Consider the following 24309-nt stretch of genomic DNA (forward strand, 5'->3'; position numbering starts at 1 on the left):
CAGATTTGCAATCTATTTTGAACCAATAATTATTTCTCTTAAGTGTTTACCAATATTGCCTTAGATAAAACTCCATATCAATACTGGTACTGCTACCTAAAACTCCTTACAGTTATCATAGGGCATACAAACAATTCTTAAATATTGACATAAAACTTCTTACTTATTGAAAACAATGATCAGATTTCAAGCCTCCTAAAAGGCTTTCTGTTTTAAGAGTACAAAGAACATATTTCTCTAAGTAAGAGTGATTTAAGTAATGACCAAAAAAAACCCTATAATGTACATTGTACAAAAAGAAAGATGGGTAACCTAAACTCTAAAATGAAGAAGGCTTCAGAGTCTGTCATGATTGACATTTAAAACACCTACCTCAAACCAACCAAAAAAAAAATCCCAAAGAAAAAAAAAATCAAAAGAAGCCACACCAAACCCAAATATCCCAATAAATTAAAAGTGTATAGACATTCTTTCCTCAAAGATGTTTTTAAGGTGGTGGTAACACATTAGGGTGAAAAATTTTTGACTGAACTGCATTTGAAACACAATCATCCCAAATGCAGATTTCAACGTCCTAAAAGTTTAACCTGGTACTTCAGATTTATTGATATCTTCAAAGGCTGTTTTCTAAAAGCCTGAGATAAGTAATAAAACCAAAAAAACCCACTTTTCAGAATATCCCAAGCTGGTAATCACCCCACAACCACTGCTGAACACTTGGTTAGCAGAGGAACTCACTGGAAGACACAACAAAAATGCTGAGGGAAAACCTATACCTACCACTGTTTTGCTGCCTCCAGTACCACAACATAAAAAACTGTTTTACTGTAATCAAGCTTACCTTTCTGGAAGTGTAGATGTCAAAAAATGGTTTGTTTCGAACACCGAACGGTTCCTGTGCTTTGTCAATGAGACCACTTTTCATCTTTTCATGTCGTGGAAATATAATCTCTTTCTCTATGCATGCAAGTCGAACATTAAAATCACAGTCTCCAACAGGCTGTCCCTGCCAAGTTACAAAAATCAGTATTAAAATCAAACACCAAATTATTTGAGCCATCTAAGTTTGCCTAACACAATATTTAGAATCCTACAGATACATAAAAGTATTATCAAATAACTAATTTTTTCCCAAACGTGTGGCTTTCAAGTATCTGTCTCAAGCTATAAGAAGCTTAATTAAATCAAAGTTCACAGAAAGCTAGAAACCTGTAATATGCATTCAGGCACATGTGAATTAACTATCTAAATACCTTTAAAGTTAAGTAAAATAATTTAAAGATTCCCTAATTATGGCTTTTATATGGCAGCTACATACTTCTCCACATAGCTTTCGTCTGAAGTCATTTAGCTCATTTTGTTTAGAATACTTTTCATGATGAAGCAACAATGAGATTTACACATTTAAGTGAACTCTTTGCTCCGAGTGCAGTATATTGATGCCTTGAAAGAAACATTAATTAATGTTCATTTTTCTGTCACAGAAAAGAGAAAAATAGGTGCAGTTGGAAAATGTGCCAATAAACAATGGCTACAAAAGCCTGCAAGATATTTGACAGCTCAGTCACAAAAAGGCAGTAAAACCCTTCACTAAGCCTCAGCAGCATACCCTGACCTTTCAAGATCTGAAATAAAACAGCAGCTTTACATTGCTCTTTATACACTTGGTGCATTGCACCAGATCAGTATGAGCATTCAAAATGCACATTTGTCAGATTAGTAATGGCTTGTAATGGAGTTTATTATATTTTGAGCATTAGATAGTGAGGGAAACATGCTATGTATATCACTAGAACAAAACAAGCAACTGTCAACTAATAAATTCAAAAGCTCGTTTCAATTGGAGGTGTCAGTTTCACAGCAATGAGACACAAAACTCATAGATTTGCATTGTTAGAAGCATGATACAGCACTGAAAGTTGTTTACATGAGATCATCCCTCATTTTGCCACCCCATTCACACAAGAAAATAATTTTCAAAACCCATTCCTTTCATGGCCTACAGAACAAGCTCACAGAGCCTTGGCTTGCAAACCAGAATTCTTTGAAAATTGAAAGCAGTGAGCAAAGAAAACTGGGAAGACATGAGACTCAAATCATCAATGGCAGCAGTATAGCTGAGCAGGAGAACCGGCTACCAGGTATTTCCTATACTAAATGCAGCTAGAAGGAAAAAAGCACTGCTCCAACATGCATCAGAGAGGATATGAACTGGTCAACTGGGAAGAATGCCAAAAAAATAAATGGCAAAATGACATTCTGATGAGGCATACAAAGGTAAGAAAGTAAGTAGTATCTTAAGAGGTATCTCAATTAGGAAAAAAACAGAGTACCAATTTTAGACCAACATGAATTTGATCAATTCCTTCCAAAATCATATTGGCTTTCACCAAAATCTTTGGCATTGCATGCTCCCAAAGGGCCATTAAGTTTGTCTTGTATTTCTTTGCTAGCATTAGATCCTACTAGGCCTCTATCAAAAGTCCTCAGCTGTTCATGGCAACAGCCTTAAGAATTATGCATTGCTCCCATACCACATGTAATTCATAACCACTTTCTTTCAGGACTCTGCTTCCAGTCTATGTAAGAACAGGCAGCACAGCCACCATCACTCTGTAGGGAAGCACATCTTGTGCAAAGCCTGTGGCAGACACCATGGGTGAAATGTCTCCTAATCTCTGTTCAGTGATCCATGCTCGTGAAGAAGAAAGCTCAGCTCACTGTTACTGTTGCCTTCAGTGTAATCTTCCTTTCAAATATGAAGGTGTTATTAGTAAAAAGCCATTCAAATAAAAGGAAAATTAGGATTATGGAAAATTCCAAGGGGCAGGAGAGTGGTTCACTCTTTATTCATTTCTCACAGGATACAGATGTGTGATCTACAGATTTTTAAGTGCCACAGACAAAATGCTGGAAAATCAATCAATCTTTTACTTTCTACTACTTTCCTTCCTTTCTTTCTCATCCCATGTATAGCATACTTGAGTACTCATCTATACAGTGACAGAGTTTGTCCTGGTTTGTACATGTAATTAAAACACAGACAACACATCTCAATCCCTGTAACAACTGACTGAAGAACTAATTTAAGAATTCTTTCCTGGGAAATGTGTATATATTTTTTTTTATTACTTCAAAGAACCCCATAATTCTCTAGGTACATTTCAGCAAGATCTAGTGCACATGCTCTTTCCTATAGTACCTTTTCCACTCAGCCGTATTTTATTAGTAGGTCTGAAAGAGCAAATTAACTAATTAATATTTCATACATTTGAGCTTCCAATAAGCAGTAAGGTTATTTAGAAAGCTTTTTTATAATGACTCATTCAAAAAATCGTTTCGTACAGTGATTTAAATTTATTTCCATCCCTTAACAGTTAAATTAAAAGCTGAGGCAACTTCATATGCACCATAAACCAGCTGAATCACTTTCTTTTCCTTTAAATATTCCTTTCACTTTTCTCATCTACTTGGAACTAATTATTTCCTGCAGTTCTGCCAATCATATATTTCTATTTTAAAGCTTGTTAAGCAGAAGGGTATATTACAAGTAGATTCCATCAAAAAAAGGTCAAAGCTAGGTTGACATAAGATTATATGAGACAGGAAAACAGACAATGCTGCCAAGCTGCTTCTTCATCAGACTAGTAAACTAAGAAGTCAAAGAGTATTTCATTCTCACAAAAGCACAGGCCATTAGCAATAAGAAAATTAGTACATCATTGAATTTAACTCAAGGACATACTGAATAAAAGCAATATTGGAGGAGAGTGGCTCTTTCTTTGTTATTAGACATTTCCCATAATTACAAAAAATGTTCTAATACACAAGGCATTTATCCCAGACATATCCAAAATCTTCAAGTGATAAAATTCTAGTTTTTAGCAAATAAGTAGGAGGGTAATGTAGGCTGCAATAAATAATTCAGAGACCTTGACAAAACCAGAAGAGATTTAGTGTATAAAGCACATATTTAAAAGTTGTCAAAACCCAAGACATTGATGCACGTTTACTCTAAACCCAGGCATTAAGTAATAGCATGTTTTTAGGCAATATAGATGTTTTATTAATCTAAGCATTCAGATGATTAAGATTGTATTCCAATATGTAGGTTTTCACCTGTCTGAGAGGATGAGGGTCACTACTGCTTGGCAGCATAGTTACTGAAGTACATTACATGATAATTCCTGTTCTAGACATTTTTAACCTAAAATATGTGTGTTAGCAAAGGGTAAAACAAAATTAACAAGTAGCATGTATCTCCTACCTATGCTAGAAAGTTACACTTGCCTCTCACTGTAAATAAAATGTATCCTAAAGCAATACATCATTTAGACAAGCCCTAAGAGAAGAGTCATCTGTTGAATCAACACCTCTTCCTTGAGCAGCTGAGTTTTCTTCACCTGTTGAAACTGTGCATTGCACTAAGGTCACAGCACGGAGTGGGCTTGCAAAGTATGGTTCTGATGTTAAAACATCCTCCACACAACTTCAAAACATAAGATGAAATTTCTACTGCACTTTGAAACCCACCCAGGAGTCAAAACTTCTAAATTTAAACTTGGGCTATTTCAAATTAACTTCTCAACAAGTCACATAAGAACCACAAAAAGAAATACATGTTTAAAAACACTAAAAAACAGGGTCTGCAGCTCATTTAATATCCATTGTCTTGAGCAGTTGGGGGAGAGCAATTTACTTATTGAATGGAGATTAAAAAAGGGGAAGAAAAAAAAGGAAAAGAAAAAAAGAAAATTAAAAAATGCTACCACCAAAGAAAATCCACCCACCCAACAAAACCACAGTCCCTCTAACGATGCTCCAAATACATGCCAAGAGACTGAATTTGGACAAGTGTCAGGCTGTGCTCCCGCCCTCCACCCCGTTCCCAGTGACCTCATTGTTGAAGTCACAACTTCATGCTGCAGCTGGTAACTCAAATCCCAGGTCATTACATGCAGGAAGATGGCAGGAGTTGCTGAGATAGGGATAAGAGGATAATGTGATTTCTGCTGCACATCCTGCATGTCTCTCCACAAGGAGAAAGGTATCCCTGAGGACCTACTATCACCCTCCACGTTTAAGTTTCCCTTCCCCTGTGTCTCTAAAGTTACCTTGTGGCTGCAGGTCAGCAAATTCCATAAGCCTTACATGGAAAGTCCTTTACCCAGATGGATGCAGTGAATACACCATGCTGTATAGGTGCTAAATTCCATAAAAGTACTTAATCTTTGACTTTGGTATTTATGTGGTTTTTCCCCCAATGCAGCTACAGTTAAAAGAAAAATAATGCCTGGGCCTCTGCATACAGCTGATAAACCAGCATGGTCCAGGATAAACTGAGAATATTTATTCTTTTCCTCCACGAGGCAGGCTGAAGCCTACCCACCAGCAAAGCATGCTCCATTTGCTTCTTCAGAGCAGTACCTGAGACATGAATAATTCAGCACACGCACAGAGATGTACGTTCCATGCACATCTTCACTTACTGAGCCAGAGTGGAACATATGTCACAACTGTCTTAGCTTTAATGATTTTGAGAGAAGAATAAAGAATAAGCTCAGCCTGATATTCTACCCTGTGTTTAACGTTATTATTGACAATTCAAGACACCCACAGCTGACATCTGCATTTCCAATGAAAGCCCATTATTAGTTCTCCCAACTTCTGAAGGCCACGCAGTCTAACATTTTGCATTTAATATTAATGATCTGGCACATATTTCTTCTGACCATCGTTTTATAGATGCTGCTCTTTTTCTATACATAGCTTTATATAAAAGCAATCTAAAGGTGCTGTTTCAGTTTCCAAATAAGATTATTACTACATTCAATCACCTAAAAGGTTTTTTTCATTTCCTATGAAGTTTTCTTTTTAAAGCAGGATTAAAAATAAGGTATCAGAGAAATGAAAAGTTTTATAGAATTATGACCCTTAAGTTCTACATTTCTAAAAAGCAAAAGGCATGAAGATCAATATAATCTAAAAATTAAATTTAAAATTTTGGAGGTTTTCTAACTTTCATCACATATATGACAATGGCAAGGAATTCAGCAGTTTCAAAAGGTTTCTAAAGTTTATCTTACCATCAATGAGGTACAGCATGTGAAATATTGTTTCAATTGTAACAATACAACCAGTGTGCTGCAGGAACATAATTACTATTTATATGTTGTTGTTTTGTACAATGGCATATCGCTCTGATTTGTTTTTCACAGAACAAAAATGGTTTGAAGAATCAGACCTATTAAAAAGATTGCTTGAGACATATATGAAAGTACTGGTATTTCCTTAAAAAATAATCACTAAAAATAAATTTTAAAATGTACAAAGGAAAGAAGTTAGTAGCCAATGGATAACACCAAGGTCTAACAGAACATACACATATAGCTCCATAGGGTTTGTTCATTTGTAAACATATGTCACAACTGAACAACTTGAACAAATCAGCAGGACTGTTGAAACTGTGACTAAACAGATACGATCAAAACAAAAAAAGTAGTTTGCACTCCAAACGTTGCTCCCTTCCTTGCTCTTCTGGGATTACTCAAAATTTTAAACAAATTGACAATAAAAACCATAAAACTCTGTAATTGCAACTGAATGATAAATTTGCACCACCAGTGTAACAGTAACATATACAAAGCAGAATATTTACAATCGCTTGAAGTGACTCATTCTCATCACCAACACAGGGCAATAAAGAGGCAGAATTATGGAAACAGGCATCTAGCACAGATGAACACCTAAGCCCTCTGTTTTGAAAACAAAGCTCCAGTTAGGCACTGAAAGCTTAGCAGCTGCTGTTTTCGGAGAACAGACAACTCAGTCAAATTCATTGACTGAACGTACAGTGACTTCATTTAGAAATCCTTCTGAGCCCTCAAAAACAGAACTCAATAAGGGGATTTTACTGGGACGTAAATTATTAAAACGAAAAGGAATCCTGTTCCATCTAGACTGGTTGCCTCCCCTCAGGTAATCTGAGTAGATGAACTTCCCACTTCAATTACAGAAGAAAAAGTCATAGTTCTAATAAACCCTAATTATAAAACAGATGTGTCATTAACACCATGGGGTATTTACACACAAAAAAGATTGCAAATGGGAATACAAGTTTTAATAATTTATCTTACACTGAATTTAGGCTATCTTCAAAGTCAAACACAGGATTTTACTGCTTCAGTTTTTTCTAATTATTTTTCCTAGAGCTTGTGTTGCATGTGGTATGGAGGCATTCTTACCTTAATTGCAACAGATACTAGGTGGTCCAGTCAATATTTTCTCTTTCTACTTCTACTCTCCTCACACTCTTCCTTTCTATCAGCCATTCACAATGACTCTTCATAGGAATAGCTATTGCTGGGTTTTCACACAACTGTCTTTATGATAAAGAATTATCACTCCAGTGAATTAAAGAACCGTGGGAAAATTCCTTCATCTTGAAAACATTATTCAAGCCATTTCATACTTGAAAAGATTGTGATACTGGTGTTTTTAGAATATAAATCACTTCATGGTATTTAAAATAAGACTGTCTAGTACAGATAGTATGAAGTCTCATAAAAACTAGAAAAGAGAGGGGAAGAAAAAGTAGTAACAATCAGCACTTATTCACAACTACTATCTTAGAAAAGGAACCACCTACATTGCCTAAACCATGACAGAACTAAAAATTAAGTATCAGCTTGTAACACCTGAAGACTTGTAAGCATCCATCATTTCAGTACACAATCTGTCTTTAGATATCTAGTTCATTGTCTACATGGTTAGCTTATGAGTAAGAAATACTGATAAATGTAATACTCATTTCAAAAGTGGTATTTTTTCTTCATATTTATTTTAAATAAGAGAAATATTCTAGAAAGGATAAAAATACAGCCTCCATATTCTCTCCGAGACCATAACAGTCAGTCAGGCTATTCAAACATGTTAGAATCACAGAATGGTCTGGGTTTGAAGGGACCTTAGAGATCATCCAGTTCCAACCCCCTGCCATGGGCAGGGACACTTTTCACTAGACCAGGTTGCTCAAAGCCCCATCCAACCTGGCCTTGAACATTTCTAGGGATGGGGCATCCACAGCTTCTCTGGGCAAGCTGCTCCAGTGCCTCACCAAGCTCACAGTGAAGAATTTCTTCCTACTATCTCATCTAAACCTGCCTGCTTCCAGTTTAAAGCCATTCCCCATTGTTCTATCACTACAGGCCCTTGTGAAAAGTCCCTCTCCCAATCTCTTATAAGTTCCCTTCAGGTACTGGAAGGCTGCAGTAATGTATCCCCTAAGATTTCTCTTTTCCAGATTGAATAATCCCAATTCTCTCCCAGTTAGGCATGGAAAAGAAAATTCCATAGTGAGGTCCTGCTTTCAACCTTGATAAAAACAACCCCGAAACATATAGTTATTATAATTGCTACATCCTTCTGGTTAACTTTGATTATTTCTTTTTGTTTAGTTCTTTTCCCCTAGAAACAGGAAAAAGATGTGAAGAGACAAGGGAGAAAGCTGAAAAAATGAAATATTATCGCTAGATTAATTGTAGAAAAGGAGTAATTAAAACTAAGTTAGGGAAATAAGACATTACAACATTTGAAAACTCTCACTGCTTCCATATGACCTTCCCCCCAATACTCTCTTCTGCCTATAGATTTTTGTTTTGAAATACACTGGACAACAAGCCCTGTTTAAGACTTCACTGCCAGTACTTAGAAAACTGGACCTGATAATGCAACTGGAAAACCTGCTCCACTGTAAATCACACCTTCCACTTCAGCTGTGATTACTGCCATATTTTTGAGAGATCTGAATATTTTCTTGAGACAGAAGCTGGATTTAAGTCCACTTGGCAGTTCCTATGGGAATGACAGTCATAAACTGTGAGCTGAAGGAGAGAGTTTTTCTATTTAATCATAAGTTCCTATAATGTAACAAGAAGATTAAAAGATACTGCAGATAAAAAGTGAGGGTTTTTAAAGACTAAAATCATGAGAGGCAGAAAATTGTTTAACAAAGATACTGAGAAAAGCTCTTTAAGGAGACTCCCTAAGAACAAAAAAAATTGTTTGTGGACTTTATTCTGCAAATTGTATTTTCAGTTTGAAGTATCTCAGTTTTTTTCATTTACAACCCAACTTAAACTTTGTATTTTTTTATAGCAAGTTTCATGGTTTGCTGAAAAAGCATGACATCAGGGTAAGGAAGTAAGATAAAACCTACAGACACAAACATCTGAAAAATACAAAGGATTTAGTATCATGGTAACTTCTAAAACTACTCTTGGAGAACTACTTGTCCGGTACCTCTCTCCCAGGAGCAACACTTTGTGTCTCTTCCACTGACAATTACGCTAGTGATAATTTGCCATTAAAAAAGTTTCTGCTGAGACATGCTTCATGTTAAGGTATAAAAACATTCATATTTTGAGAATTAAACAGGGCATGACAAAATTTAATTAACTCCCTTTTGCTTTTATATAATACTCTATTAAGCATTCTTTATTTTGGAAAATTTGGAAAACAAACCACCTTCACTGTGATCCATAGTGCCCCCTGGGTTGGGAAAACGAGGATCAAAGTCAGAGATGTAAGAGAAAGAAAGAAATCAATGGATTTTTTCACACAATGTAACCAGCAAGTTAAACAGTCATGCTTCCAACTATTTATAACACTAGAGAATGCTCCCCAACAACAAGCAGCTTGTTAGATAAAAAATAAGAGCACGAAAACAGCAAAGACATCCTGGTCAGCATGTACTAATTATCACTCTTCAACAATAATTTACTTTTTGCATGCATCATAGCAAAGGAGATCTTTTTTAAAAAGGGATGGAAAAATGAACAGAAATGCTACTTTTCAGTTGCTGTGCACTTGACTGAAACAGAAGGAGTAACAGTAAAGAAAGCACAAGGTAGCTGTCTGAGAGTTTACCACAGAGGTAAGAAGATTTTCAAATTGTGCTGCTCAGACATACAAGTCAGGTTTTTAATGACGGATTGTGGGAGTGTGTTCAGTCCGGGTCTCCCCCTTGGGTTTCGTGTTACTGCACCATCCCAGTTTATACCCTCCTGGTTTCGTGCTCATAACCCTGCTTTCTCTATTTGTCTCCTCCCAGACCCCTGCCAATGGCTCCGGCACCCCTCCCAAGCTTCTAGAAAGTTCTGGCAGGGGCGTCGAGTGATTGGCCTTGGGAGGAGGATCCCTCCCTTCCTTTCCCAAGATAGGTTCCCTTGTGTGTCCCTCATCCCGCAGACCCGTCCTTCTCCTTCCTTGATTCGATGCCGTTGTCATCCCTCCCCTGTCGCCACCCCCCCATAAAACCCCTGGCAGGCGCGTTCAGGATTGCTCATTGCTGGACACCGTCGGGGGGCGAGATGCCTTGTTCGGAGACACAATAAACCTTCCGGATTTCATCCACAATGGAGCCTGCCTCCTTCTTCCACCGCCTGCCTCTATTGCCGCGGTCCCGTGGAAGGACCCACGAGCCAGACCTCTGGTCTCCCGGATTCCGGAGGCTGGCCCCGCAGCCTGCTGCGTCCAGAGCTGACCGGGCAAAGTGGGAACTGCTCCAAAAAGGACGCAGAGGCAGCTTGGCGCCCAACGTGAGGCACGAACCCACGACCCTGAGATTAAGAGTCTCATGCTCTACCGACTGAGCTAGCCGGGCAAAGTGGGAACTGCTCGAAAAAGGACGCAGAGCCAATGGATAAAAGGTGATCAACAGGGAAAGGGAATAAGGCAATAAAAACTTTGAAATGACAACTAACTGTGATACATCAATCCTACTTCACAGACCCAAGAGCTTCTGCAGCATTACTTCCTTACTGTGTTGATTCTCAATCACATAAGCCACCATTTGTTGCTCTTCCTATACTGTAATGCTGCCCTTTTGGAATTTCAGGATACTGAATTGCATTACCTGGCCAGGCTGCCCTTGCTCTTAATAAACAGCACCATAAAAACTGGAGGAGGAAGGAAAAGCAAACTTAATGCACCTCTCTCAGAGTGACAGCAGAAGGCTAAGCAAGACACAGCTAAGTGGATGCTCTGTATTTCATTTACCTGACAGCCCTGAGCCATGAAGGAATGAGGTGATATATTCATATGCTGAGAACATAACATGCAGCAGGAGCACCAGTACAAGCATTTGGCTATTTGTTAGAGAAGAAATAATCAAAAGGATGCAAGAGCAAACATGCCCACAGCATCCTTACTTTCCAGAGTACTGTTAGTAACAAAAGCATTTTAAATCTGTATTTTCAGGTGATACCATTTGAAAAAGAACCTCAGAATTAAAATTAAGAGCAGAAGGGTGACTGGCAGCCAGGTGCATTTGTAAACAGAAGAGATGCAATTAAACACTTGCATCTCTGAATTGTGCCCCCAAAACTTTCACAGTACAACTTTAAGATAAGGCTAATAGGCTAGTAAGTGAGAGACAACATGGACTATGAGCCTTACATTGCTTTAAAATGAAGTTTGTAACAGAAAAGTCAGACATGGTAATATTTTACAGGGATTTAAAACAAACATTTTTCATGCATTAATTCAATGAGCACATTGGCTGTGGGCAGGATTTACGAGCAGCATATCTGTCTACCACGACAAATTTTATCTAATAGCAACAGCATTACTACGCATAATGACAAGCAAAGAAATCCTGTTCTTGACTTAATTCAATGCACAAAGTATTAGGAAATTTAATCAAAATTCTACCTCCTCTCTAAGCATTTAAATAATTATTCTTTTTCAAGCATTCAATCTATTCTTACCATTGCAATCTGGTCTTACAAAAACTTGGCTAGAGTTTAAAAATTTAAAGGCCAGGGTTAGAAAGGAAAAGGCAAGTTGTACTCATTTTCAGCATCTTTGCTAAGAATGCATTAATTAGATCCTACATCATGCCAGCGTTACTTTTTATTACTTAACTAAGGAAAAAAATAGTTGCTTACGTTTAGTGTCCATACATCTACAAGTAGCTACTGAATATTATCTAAGAAAAAGCTTCTCAAAACAAGGTCTTTCAGGAAGAGCTGTCTCCAAGATGACTGGAGAATGAAAACATATTCTTTTGTGGACTGTTTCAGATGAAAAGGGATTCGGATTTACCTGCATTTGCTTCTGGGGCTATTAGTTATTCTACTATCAGCTTCCTCTCTTATATTAGAATTATCCACCAAATTATCCACCAAATTTGAAATTGTATCTATACAGCTGCAGTTACTATAATGATGAACTCAACTACATACAGACACAAATCAAGAAGCTGAAAAGCAACATACACTGCAGGGATTTGGCACTGTACTCATTAAGACTAAAGACTGTAAGGAATGGTGGGTCCTATTAGCCTTTTATGTTCAGAGGAATATGAAAAATTCAGAGTTCTTGTGTGTGGACCTCACAAAGGTCGAAAGGCAGGCTTACTACACTAGGATACAGCTTTCTTTCTACTAATTTGATTTTAGCAGGTGAGACGAAAGCAGTGAGACAGCAATGTCATATTTTGAGTTGCTATTAATAACAATCAATGCCATGCTTCAAACTGATGAAAATTACAGTAAGAAAAATCTTTTTAAATCTCCTGAAGAATCATTTGTTTTTCTTGACACAAACATCTCTTGCAACAAAATGGGATGTGTTATAAGCTTTTAGAAACCAGATGTCACAGAAATAGTAACTAAAAGAAATAATCAAAGGATTCCATCAGCATCCTTGAAGACAGACTTTTGCAGCAACTATACATGATATGCATCAGAATTCAATACAAAACTTATGGAAAAAGACAACCAAGATAACTGACATGTTTTTGCTTAAGAATTCAAGTTTAGGTTTCTCCCAATCACTGAAACTCAATTTTTATGTTTCCTTTCTCCTAAGACTTTCCTGTATCCTCCTAAGACTTTTCCTGTATAGAGATCTAGAGCCAAATACACACTATAGACGTCAATCAGTCTGTTCTCTTGGTTTCCTTTGTTTCTTTCTAGAATGCTGCTATAGTTTATTCCTGACATACTACAGCAAAATCAAAAAGTAAGTAACAATAAGCCTCACCAATAACAATGTGGATTAAAATCAGTAACAGGTAGTTCCTTGTCCACTCACTTTCTCTGCATTGTGAATGCAACATTTCAGAAAGAATACTCTGATAAAGCTAGAAAACTCTGCAATGCTTAGCTAGCAAAATAGGTCATGCATTTGAGAATAAGCTCAGCTAAAAATATCTTAGTTCACAAGACCTGACTAAAACGTGGTTTGCCTGAGCAAAGGCATTTATCAATGGGGTTTGAATGTGCATTTCCCCAGCTGCAAAGTCGCATCTCCAAGAGCAGAGTAAGCTGAGTCACGTGGAGGGTGAGACACAGGACATGCTGCAAATCTTGTAACTCATGAGCAAGTACTCCATCATTCACCTTCAAGACTCAACTACTTCCCAGATCAAAACAATGCCAAATTCCAGCGCAACCTCTGTTTGGGAGAGTTTTTGGAGTGGGGGGTTGTTTGGAAGGTGGGGAGGAATGTTCTGGTTTTGAACAGGACCAGTGCTTTGTGTAATTATTTTATTTGAAGATCTGCTAAAAAAATGAACAAAAAACTAACTCACACAACTTAAATAGGAACTTATTCTTTCTTGCCATTTACAAGTTATATTACATTTACCTCTCTTGGTGATAAAATTCAGTTGATCATTTCTTGCCAAGCCAAACATCCTTGGGTGCCCATTTTTATAATTAAGCTTCTAAAATTAACCTAAAAACAGCTGTGCTTTTTAATCTTTGTAGTAGGGCCATTGCTAATGACTTCTTGTAGTTAAAGCCCTGCTTGTACTCGTACTGATAACATTATCTTAATTCGTCCTTGACTTTAAAAAAGTATTACACAGTAACTAGCTCCTCTCTCTCATTCCCAGGGCACTTAAAAAACAAACAAAACCCAACAAGCTTTAAAGCACTGCTCAAAAGCAGACTTTTCCTAAACACTGACAATCCTCTGGAAACCTGCTGATCATTTTTCCTGTTTGCCAAGTGGGATTCATCATGTTAAATCTGGACACTCCACTACAAATGAGTAGTTTAAAAGTAGTTTTTAAAAAAAATTCAACCAAAATAATTATGAGTTTTGAAAAGTGTTAATTTTGCCAGTATATGCACATCCCAAACTGAATGACTGTACACTTCTTATATTACATGTTTACTTCAAAGGAAGTGTAACAGCAGTGAATGGCAGGTTAGACTCAAAAGGAGAGCAGAGACAAGGCAGGACATGAAGGTAAATAAACACAGAATCACAGGTGAAGCCACAGGTAAGAAAACGTAAAGGAAAAATGAGAACTCAGGAGTGGTTATAGAAGACTGTATTTTTCAGAAGACTATATGGAATTCTTGGTTAGGGAAAAGTCTTAATTGTAGGAGGGATCCAGGAAACTAACACCTACTTTTTAGAAAAGGTTAGAGAAAGGACATCCAGATACAGAATTAAAATGTGTTAAAAAAAAGCTTCTAGTCCTAATCTGTCTTCCCCACAAACTACTCCTTTTAAAAGCAGCTGTCCTAAGTCACAGTATGACTATGCTTCCAAGAATACCTAAATAATTTCTGGTGACTGGTGACATGCCTACACTTGCAATTCCTACTCAGACTGAGTGATTGAGCTGAGTAGTACCTTACTCAAGATTGGAAGAGTCAACTGTAGTTCAGAAAGGCTGAAATGCCCTGTGGTTTACTAATCTTGTTTTTGTCCTCTTAGGAGCACTGAAACAATAATTTTGCTTTTCCAGAAGCATTAACAGATACTAGTGTTTCCTCCATGGGCTTTTTTGACTAAATTTAACACATTGCTGTGGTTTAACCACAGTAGGTGCTAAGCCTTCCGCAGACACTCACTCGCTCCCCCTAGAATAACATGGGGGGAGAGAATCAAAAGGGTAAAAAGTGAGGAAACCCACGGTTTGGGATAAAGAGAGTTTCAAAGCTGTAGCAAAGGCTGCACATGCAAAAAAAGTCAAGTAAGGAAGTCATTCACCACTTCCCATGGGCAGGTGGGTGTTCAGCCATCCCCAGGGCAGCAGGGCTCCATCACACCTAATGATGACTTGGGAAGACAAATGCCACCACTACAAACATCCTTCTTCCCCCAGCTTTATATGCACAACATCATATGGCAAGGAACGTCCCTTTGGTCAGTTGGAGTCAGCTGTCCTGGCTGTCCCCCCTTCCCTGCTCCTTGTGCCCCCCAAGCCTACTCACTGGTGCAGTGGGGTGAGAAATGGAAAAGGGCTTGAAGCCGTGCAAGCACTGCTCAGCAATAACAAAGAACATCCCTGTGTTATCAGCACTATTCTGTGCTGATTTGCAAATCCAGAACACAGTACCATGTGAGCTACTATGAAGAAAATAACAACAAAAAAGAATCTGTAAAACACACCAGAAAGAGCCCTTTGGTGATAATCAAACCTTCACTGTATTTGAAAGCTGGTTTACAGAAAACAAGTTTCCTATTTTCAGTACTGTTTAACAGCTCTTTCCTGTGATCACAAAGACTTTACTTCTAGACTCTGTTCTCCTTTTCCACAACTTCTGCAATATATTTCCTTCATATACATTTTCCCTACAGCCTGTGCCACCAGGAGACCCTGCTGTTGAGGACTTAGCAGAGGACCAGTTGCCTGGTTTCAAACAGAAATTTGAGAAGGAGGTGACAGAGCAGCCTAACAAGTACTGTGAAGCTCTGGTAACAAATACACCAGGCTAACTCCTCCATCCCCTCTTGATTTCACTGCTTAAATAGTTCAGACGTGCTCTAGAAATGGGAAATTTTCCAGCAGTGGCTAGCAGACTGTTTCAAATGGCCATTTTTTTCTTGAGCAAGTGGGAATAAATCAACATGTATTGTAAGGCTGCTTTCAATCTAAATTCCGATGCATTGCTTGTTATCGAGATGCAAAATACCCAAACACTTTTGGTGTTTATATTTACTCTGAAGCTCTTACTTATATAAATAAGATTAAAATTGCAGTAAGAATCAATAACTAATGATAAGCAATAAAATTGAAAGTACTTACATTAAACTTAATAATGTCATATATCAAGTACCGGGGGACAACCTGTCCATTAACCTTGTCGATGATCATTTCCTTAAAAGAAAAGAGAAAGCATTGGCATTTTTTTCATAAATATAGAAGAAGAATGTTGACACATTTATACTTGGTGCATATACCTGCAAGCATGATGCAATCAAACACCAGCCACGTCTTTATTACAAAAGATATTTTACAACAGGTCAAGGTTATAAAAATATTATTGTGGTCTTAAAAGTCTCTTGTGAAGCATTTAATGAAACACTAGGAAGCTGTGCTAGGGCTTCCCATTCTGATTTGCAACATTTATATATTAGTTTCCCCACAGCTTTCAAAATCTTTAGTGAATAATGAGTTTTTAGAAACCTCAATAAGAACTGCGATCCTAAGCAACCAAGCACTACTGGAAACCTTGCCCACAGTCAGAAATACAACAGCGAGGATGTAAAGAACAAGCATTCACACTCATTTCCTATGCTCAGGTTGGATCTTTTCATTTGAACAATGTCTTAGGCAGCAGTGAGAGCTGCAATTTGCTTGAATGTTGCACTGTGACTAAACAGTATGGCTCCTCCAAACCGAAATATCACAGACACTCTGCATCACACGAAGTCAGTAAACATTCAATATGTACAGGCAAATCATATTGAAAATAGGTCAGGTAGGGAAAGAATGTTAATGATCAACATCCAAACACAAAAATGTTTCCTGAACTTAATGGTACATACAAAAATAAATATGCATTACATGGTAGTGCTTACATATGTAACTCAGGCTTCCTATGATGGGAATCAAGACATATCAGACATAGTATATACAGTTTGATAAACTAACTAGGAAGATTGAAAATGGTAACAACCAACCTCTGGAAGATCTTTTCCAGAGACAACTCTGAAACAGTCACTTCTCTAAATGCAATCCATCTTCTCCCTACCTCCCTCCCCCACCTCATTCTTGCCTAGTAAGTTGTATCAGTTGCAGATTTTTTTCTAAAAATACCAAGTTAAAATTCCAAACTCACACAAACAAGATAAAACAATTGAAAAACATGGAAACAGTTCACTATGACATGATGAAAACAAAATCAGGAGTTCAAGAATTATTCCAAAAAAGAACGTTACATCAACTCAAAATAATTTTGTTTAGTTAACATCTTGCTATGTTAGTAGTATTTTTATGTCTCACAACCTTTTAATTTCTCTCAGAATCTATAAATTCTACAAAATAAACCCAAAAAAGTCTGATTGACTCATGTAAGATTAATTTTCAGTCTGGGTAACAATAACAAGATTCTCCAATTGTACCTAGCATTTAACTACAATTTGCTTTGAAAGATAAGCAAGCAGTTCAGTTGTAAAAATATAGATTTGTTTTAAAGCAAACAAAGCTTGAAGCATTTAAAACTAAACCAGAAGACATGAACATGTTGTTCTCAAAAACAACTGGGAAATCTAAGCTGCCTGCTTAATATTTTGGAATCTCATCTTCTGTGAACACAACACTGAGATGGAGATTGGGATTTCAAAGCTATGTGCAGCATTCACAAGTGTGAATGACGACCTAAGCTGACCTTACACATCATTCCATATAATTAAAAAAAAAAAAAATTAACAAAAATTAATCCAGTGAATGAAAACTATTCCTTTGTAACATTACAATATCTTACTCTTTTAGTCAGAGGCACTGTGAAATAACATGAGCAAAAAAAGTCTACGTAGAAGTGATGTAACTTCACAGAAATGATGTAACAAAATGCCATTCCATTAGTTCCCAATATTTAGGTAGGCTCTCAAAGGAACAGCAGACACAATGCTGCAATGCCTTCTTTGACAATAAATTTTATAACTAACTACAAGAACAGATGGGTACAACTCAAGAGACAGAAGGCATGATATGCAAACTTGGAAGAGTGTGTAAAGATACAATGCAAGGGGGAAAAACCCCCACCTGAAATTCCTGACAGTAATCAGGTGAAACAAATAACAAAGTAACAGTGAAACAAAAGAATGCCATTGTATTTCATTAACTCTAAATTGAATTGGCAGGTGAAACAACTTTTTGAAACACATTTAACTGAGCACATATTTAGGGTTTAAGGACTTACTTTCTCAGCATGCATATTCAGAGCCTCAGCTTTGATGGAAAGCTAGCATTTGTATGCAAAACCCTGAAAACATTTCAGTGCCTGGTATTACAAGATTTTATGCCTAATTTTAAAAATATGAATCTCTGCATACTCAGTTTAAGAAGGAATATAAAATACAACAAAGAGGACCAAGAACTGTTTTTAAACATCCTTTGAAATGTTTATTTTTAACTTTTTCTCTACTTCAGACATGTAAACATTTTTATTCTATTACTGGTCAAACAAGCCTTTTCCCTCATCTCCTCCCTTCTTTTCTTCCTCCCCTGCCTCCTGTTCTCTTTGACATCCTGACTGAAATCCCAGTTACCAGAGCAAAAAACAATAGCACAATATGCCTTAGGAGATGACAAATTCCTGCGCTGCTCATCTCCATCATGACAACAACATTCCCTGCTCTATTAGTTACACCAATACAACTGTCACAAGGGAAAAGCTGTAAAGTGAGCATAGGAATGGTTCAGATTAGAAATGCTCTAACACATCATTATTTTACAGTCTGGTTTTGGAATCTTCTTGAAATTATCGAAATTGAAAAATACCCCAGGGAATAGACCCCAGAGACAAGTTCAGAGAAGCTGGGAAAATGTACTATTTGAGAAATGACCACAATTAAACTCACTCGTTCTGACCTGAGTAATAAGCTGATACTGTAAGACTATATTTAAGCCAATTTTTAGATAACTAAAAACTGAAAACCCAAATCCACTCACATGACATGTTAATATAACATAAAAGTATCCATAAGGCACACCTGCATCCATGCAGTTCCTTCTACAGGCTCCATGCAGATTTACAGCCAGTATTGTGTTTTAAAACTACCTCTGCTAGTCAGTATGATCTTTAGCACTTGTCCATTAGCTGCTGGTTTAGGTATCCACTTAACCCATGGGCCTGAAGAACAAGGTCCGGTGATCAATTAATGCAATGTAATCTTGCAACACTGTGCTGGTGTCCCTCTCCTCCATCTTCTGGTGTTGCAAAGCACAGTTGTACAATATATTAGACCTGCAACAGTGCTAAGAGCTTTTCGTTGGACAAGTACCAGAAGAACAATGCTGGACTGAGAGCTCGTGGATTTTTTCTTTGAATCACTTTACTAGAGAGTAACTTGGACTTAAAATAATCCAAAATTTAATCACAAAGCAAAGGATCCAATTTTACCAGCCACTTGCAGAATGTATTTTTTGTTGACACAGAGTATGGAATCAGATCTAATAATACCTATGTTTGTTGTTCCTTTTCCTCCTGTGCTTTGTCTTAATCCTTTATCCATTTATCTTTAACACAATTCTAGTCACTGCTATATTTCAGGAATGAAAGTAGCTTTTGTTTCTTGCCTTTTTTCTTAAATCTATTTTGCATAAATCTATTTTGCACCAGCTTTTGCAAACTCAAAAAGTTTTAAGTTCTGCAATTTCTGAGACAGTTTACAAATAGGTAAGATCTCTACTAATACAAAAACATAAATAAATATTTATCTCACTCTCTGTTTATGGAGTTCCTGGCCCTCCAAAGTCTTCAAGTGTGAACAATATTTTATATAAAAATAAAATAGATTAAAAAGTTGTGTTAAAATTGTAAAATGTATTTCAAGGCTAAGAATGCCTCTGCATTTTCTACTCAACTGTTCCAAAGCTAAGCAGAATGCCGAGAAAGCTCCTGAAAATAGCTATTTAGTTTTTTTGCATGACAGCCAAAACATTTGAACAAAACTCTATGCATTCTCTCAGTGGATGCAAAACACTTGGATTCTAAAGGCATAAGTCACACTAGTCACCTGCAGGTGACAAATTAGCTTTAATGAGCTTTGCAGAAAACTTTCTTCCATGACAGGAAAACAATTGCAACTGAAGAGCTGGAGATGAGCACAGTGTTGCAGGAGATCTGTCATCACCCAAGATGTAACTGGTCACATAAGAACTGCTTGCAAGTAGTTTCAGTCTGAAGTGAACCACAAACGCATCTGAAATTCTCAAAGATAACGACATGAAAGGCTTACACCAGAGGCCTTAAAGCAAGTGAATAAATGCCTGAATGCATGGAAATTGCCTTTATGAAAGTTTCATGTATACTGTCATTCTAAATAATGTTAGGGGGAATTACCTAATCTTTTGTATTTTTAAAACCAGTAGTTGTTTGCTTCATGGCACTGATATTTTTGTTCTCTCTTTCCTTTTTTCTCATATTTTTAAGAATACTGTAAAGCAATACCAATTGGGCCACCTCATTCTATACTTTCACTCCCTGAAAGAGAGAAACCTACTTCAAGGACACTAAGTATGAACTACTTCAGCCTGTAATTAAAGAATTAACTTCAACAGCCCTTCAAGCACAAACTAGAAAAATATGTCAATAGAGAAAAAGCCAACTTCTTCCCACAGATTTAAAAAATAAAATAAAATAAATCATGCATATATCTAGAGTAAAGGATCATTCATGGAAATTTTCATTTGGCATCAACATAAACAAATATTCAATTACAAAGTTAAGCTCTTCTGACACTTCAAATAATAGGCAAGTCTTGTCCTCAAACCTGTTAAAGGAATTTCAATTGAAAAAAAATATTCCCTCAACAGCTTTTTATTTAATTGACCATACTGAAACAAATTTAGAAATCTGTACTATGGAAAGTATTTATCCATTGAAAGGTTTTTATTTTATCTCAGGGTACTTCAGTCAATCAGTACTTGTTCATTTCATGTCATTTTGCTTTTAACTTTATTAAAAAAAAATGTGGGAGGGAAAACAATCACAGTAAGACTGATTTTATACCAATAAAGTGAAACACCAAAAATGCACTGTAACAGTCAAACTTTTACAGAACAACAAATTAAGCAAAGTTATAGTTCATGCTATGGGTACCTGAGAGAACTTCAGCTATTCTTAAGAGACTTAAATCAATAAATCTGGGAACACAAAACACCAGATCAGAGACCTTCTTCCATGCCCCACAGCTACGTTATGCACTTATCTCAATATCCCTGTCTTCCACCATGTACATATCAGCCACCTTTACTAAAACATCTGTTTTGAAAGAAAAAGAATAATTAAATAAATAAATGAAAGAGCAGCCATTTCCCTCAAGAACACCTAGGATTGCACCATATGGACACTGGCAAGTCATTACTTTCTCAAGAGCCTTAGAAGTAGCAGGGGAAAAAAACAGCAGTACCAGGCTTTTTATCTCAAAAGTATGGAACCTAATGTATGTCATTAAGAATAATATTATGTATATCATTAGGGAGCTGCCTGGCTGAAGAGGCTCCTACCAGACATGACAGCTTGTGCAACCACTTTTGAGCTGAAAGCATGGCATTTCTTGCATTATGCTCTCAATTTTTCAGTGAAGTAGAGGTGGTGGAAAATATTCCATTAGCTGCTTCTCTGTCCCTGAGTACATTGTTCTTTGCAGTAATTATCCTCACAGATTCAATTTATACATGCTTCACATGTAAATGTGTGTTCAGTAAGACAGATCAGTCACAGAAGTGACATTTCAAGAAGAATACTGAGAACAAGGGCCTGAGAAAGGAAAGCAAGTTAATAAAGACAATATGGTCTCCTATATCTGAAAAGTGCATTAGGCTTCAGAAGATCAATATGGAAGATATCTCAGGTATAAAAATACTTCAACAAGCAGGAATTACAGCAATGTAGAAAGTATCCAATGCTACTGAAACTTAATAGGAAACTGCATTGATCTATTAGTGTAAGAGCTAATGAAGTTCTTTTGGTCATATGAAATAGGACAGTCAAGAAAGAAATAATTTCTTCTTGTGGCTATTCTGAAAAGTTTACCACCAGTAATCCAGTCCAGCCTCCAAACCACAAATACAGATGTTTTACAGCTTGTTTTACAAGTGGCTCAAAGAATTGATTAGCAAGTTTACATAATTTAAATTAGCATAGCAATTTAGAAATGTTTTAGCCTTAAACAAATATAACTAAGCCATTTCCAAATTATTCAAAAATTCAGATCAGCTGAAAATAAAGGTAACAGAAACAAAGACATCAATTCACAAAAGTGTATCAAAAGATGAAGCAAATTTTATCAAATTTTAAAACTATTTCCATGAGCTGTATAAAACTGACCATGTTTGCTATTACTTTTTTATGTAGCAAGAGATGAAGTTCTGCAATAATTTTTTTAGATTCTCTTCAAGTCTTTTCTCATATTCAGAGAATGCCATCTCAGTACCTTGATTTATTTCAAAGACAAACAGCTCCCCCCAGAGCAGTCATCAATGCCATTCCGTAGGTAAGTATTTTCTTATAAAATGCAATTCCCGCATCCAGCCAGTGACTGAATCTATATTCCTCCTGAAATCCTATGATTCACTGATCCAGGCCTAAAAATTTGGCCCTGTTCATGAACAAAAGCAAACAGCACATTAATTGTTACAATAATTATACAGTACACTCCTTACCCCATCTAGAAGAGTGTTTGTTAGGTGTGTGCGAAGATCTTTACGAAATGGAAATTCCAGGTTGGATACATGAAAAATGGAATTGTCTCTATCAATCATATAAACTTCATTCTTGCCATCAATCAGCATCATGTACCTGCAAAGGCAGTGTTAAGATATTATAATTACAGGTATATCCTCAAAATCTCTTATTATTTTTTTTTTTACATTAAGTGTTAAAAACAAATAATCATGACAGATACTATTAAAAAAACATTTTAAAAGGATTTTTTTTACACTTAAAACCTGTAAACTGACCAAGGGAATATCCCAGACCATACAATGTTGCTCTCAGCAATAAAAAATGGGAAAAAGAGGAGGAAGGAGGAGACATTTGGAGTCATGGGTTTTTTCTTCCCAAGTCACCTTTGTGAATGATGAAGCCCAGCTTTCCTGGAAATGGCTAAATACCTGCCTGCCAATAGGAAATAGTAAATCAATTCCTTATTTTTCCTTATATTTATCTCAACCCCTGAGCTTTCTCACTTTTACCCTTCTGATTCTCTCCCCCGTCTCCCTACAGGGGGGAGAGAGCAAGTGGCTGTGTGGCCTTAGTTGCTACAGGAGTCAAACCAGCCCACAACTTAAATATTCCTTTCACATGGACAAACACTGCTAGGCCACAATTCTTCAAATGAGTCCATGTGACAGACCTCTTAAAGCCCCTGGAGAATTTTCACTGGCATTCTGTATGGAAACAAAGTTTTTGTTAAGCACACCTATCTGCATGCCATCTTCCTTCACAACTAGATGATCTGGATGTTCCCTTCCAATTCAAATCATTCTATGATTTCTATGAGTCTGTATCTTACTTCAGAGATGCTGAGAAACAGCACATGCTGACTTTGAAGACAGAAAAAAATTTCATCTCAGGACAGTAAATTACTTTCATGTAGACCCATTTGTCTGGGGCTCATGGTAATATATCTGTCCAACTTAGAATCTCAACAAGTTCTCTGCTTGGGAAAGACATTAAACTGATCCAGATATGTCTCATTTTGAAAGTAGTCTTTTTGAGGTTTTGTTAGCTGAATGGCTGAAAACTCCTCTACCCTCCCAATTTAATAAACTACTGAACTAAAACTCTGAATGTGGTCCAAACAACAGAACTTAACAAAATTCTAATTACTACCAACATAAGACAGAAAAAATTTGGTCAAGGATGGATTGACAAACAGAAGTGTTCTATGAGCAGCTATAAACTGAAAATGTGCAAGAAGCAAAAGAGATAGGCAGGGTTTTGGTGAAACTGAATTTATCAGTTATGGAGGGATTTGGGCTGGTTGGTTGGTTGAGGTTTTTTGTTTGTTTGCTTGTTTCACTCTTAAGTGCATGTGCTTAATGTCAAGTTTAAAGTTTTCTCCAGATGACACTACAGGCATTCATGGAGAAATCTTGTAGACTGCTGATCAGTACATTTCTGAATATTATTTCGATGTACCATGGCCATTTATATTTTAAGAAGTTAATTAAGGTATCAGCAGATAAGCACTTACACCAGAATAAAGAACATGCCTCTGGGCAACACCACAAAGGCAAAGAAAGAAGAGCAATGATTTCTCAAATACATTCACTGGAGACAGAACACAGGAACTTAACTGCCATGCAATTGCACTGCCCACTGTGAA

At 36.8% G+C, this 24309-nt stretch overlaps 1 protein-coding gene and 1 non-coding gene across 4 annotated transcripts in view; both read right to left on the reverse strand.

Moving 5' to 3' along the window:
* LOC121673288 (mRNA-capping enzyme) overlaps window positions 1-24309 on the reverse strand; it is a 172218-nt gene that overhangs the window by 106241 nt on the left and 41668 nt on the right. For all 3 annotated transcript variants that reach the window (XM_042046480.1, XM_042046479.1, XM_042046481.1), the window contains exons 9-11: window positions 22643-22778; window positions 16055-16126; window positions 842-1006 (exon numbers count right to left, since the gene is read on the reverse strand). In XM_042046480.1, coding sequence (XP_041902414.1) covers window positions 842-1006; window positions 16055-16126; window positions 22643-22778 — 373 coding nt within the window. The remainder of the gene's footprint in view (window positions 1-841; window positions 1007-16054; window positions 16127-22642; window positions 22779-24309) is intronic.
* On the reverse strand, window positions 10591-10663 carry TRNAK-CUU. The gene has a single exon. It is a non-coding gene; the product is annotated as a tRNA-Lys (tRNA).

Source organism: Corvus kubaryi, unplaced genomic scaffold (assembly GCF_017639235.1).
Source record: "Corvus kubaryi isolate FWS band 111438036 unplaced genomic scaffold, C.kubaryi_AGA036_p1.0 65328, whole genome shotgun sequence".
In the NCBI taxonomy this organism is placed as follows: Eukaryota; Metazoa; Chordata; class Aves; order Passeriformes; family Corvidae; genus Corvus; species Corvus kubaryi.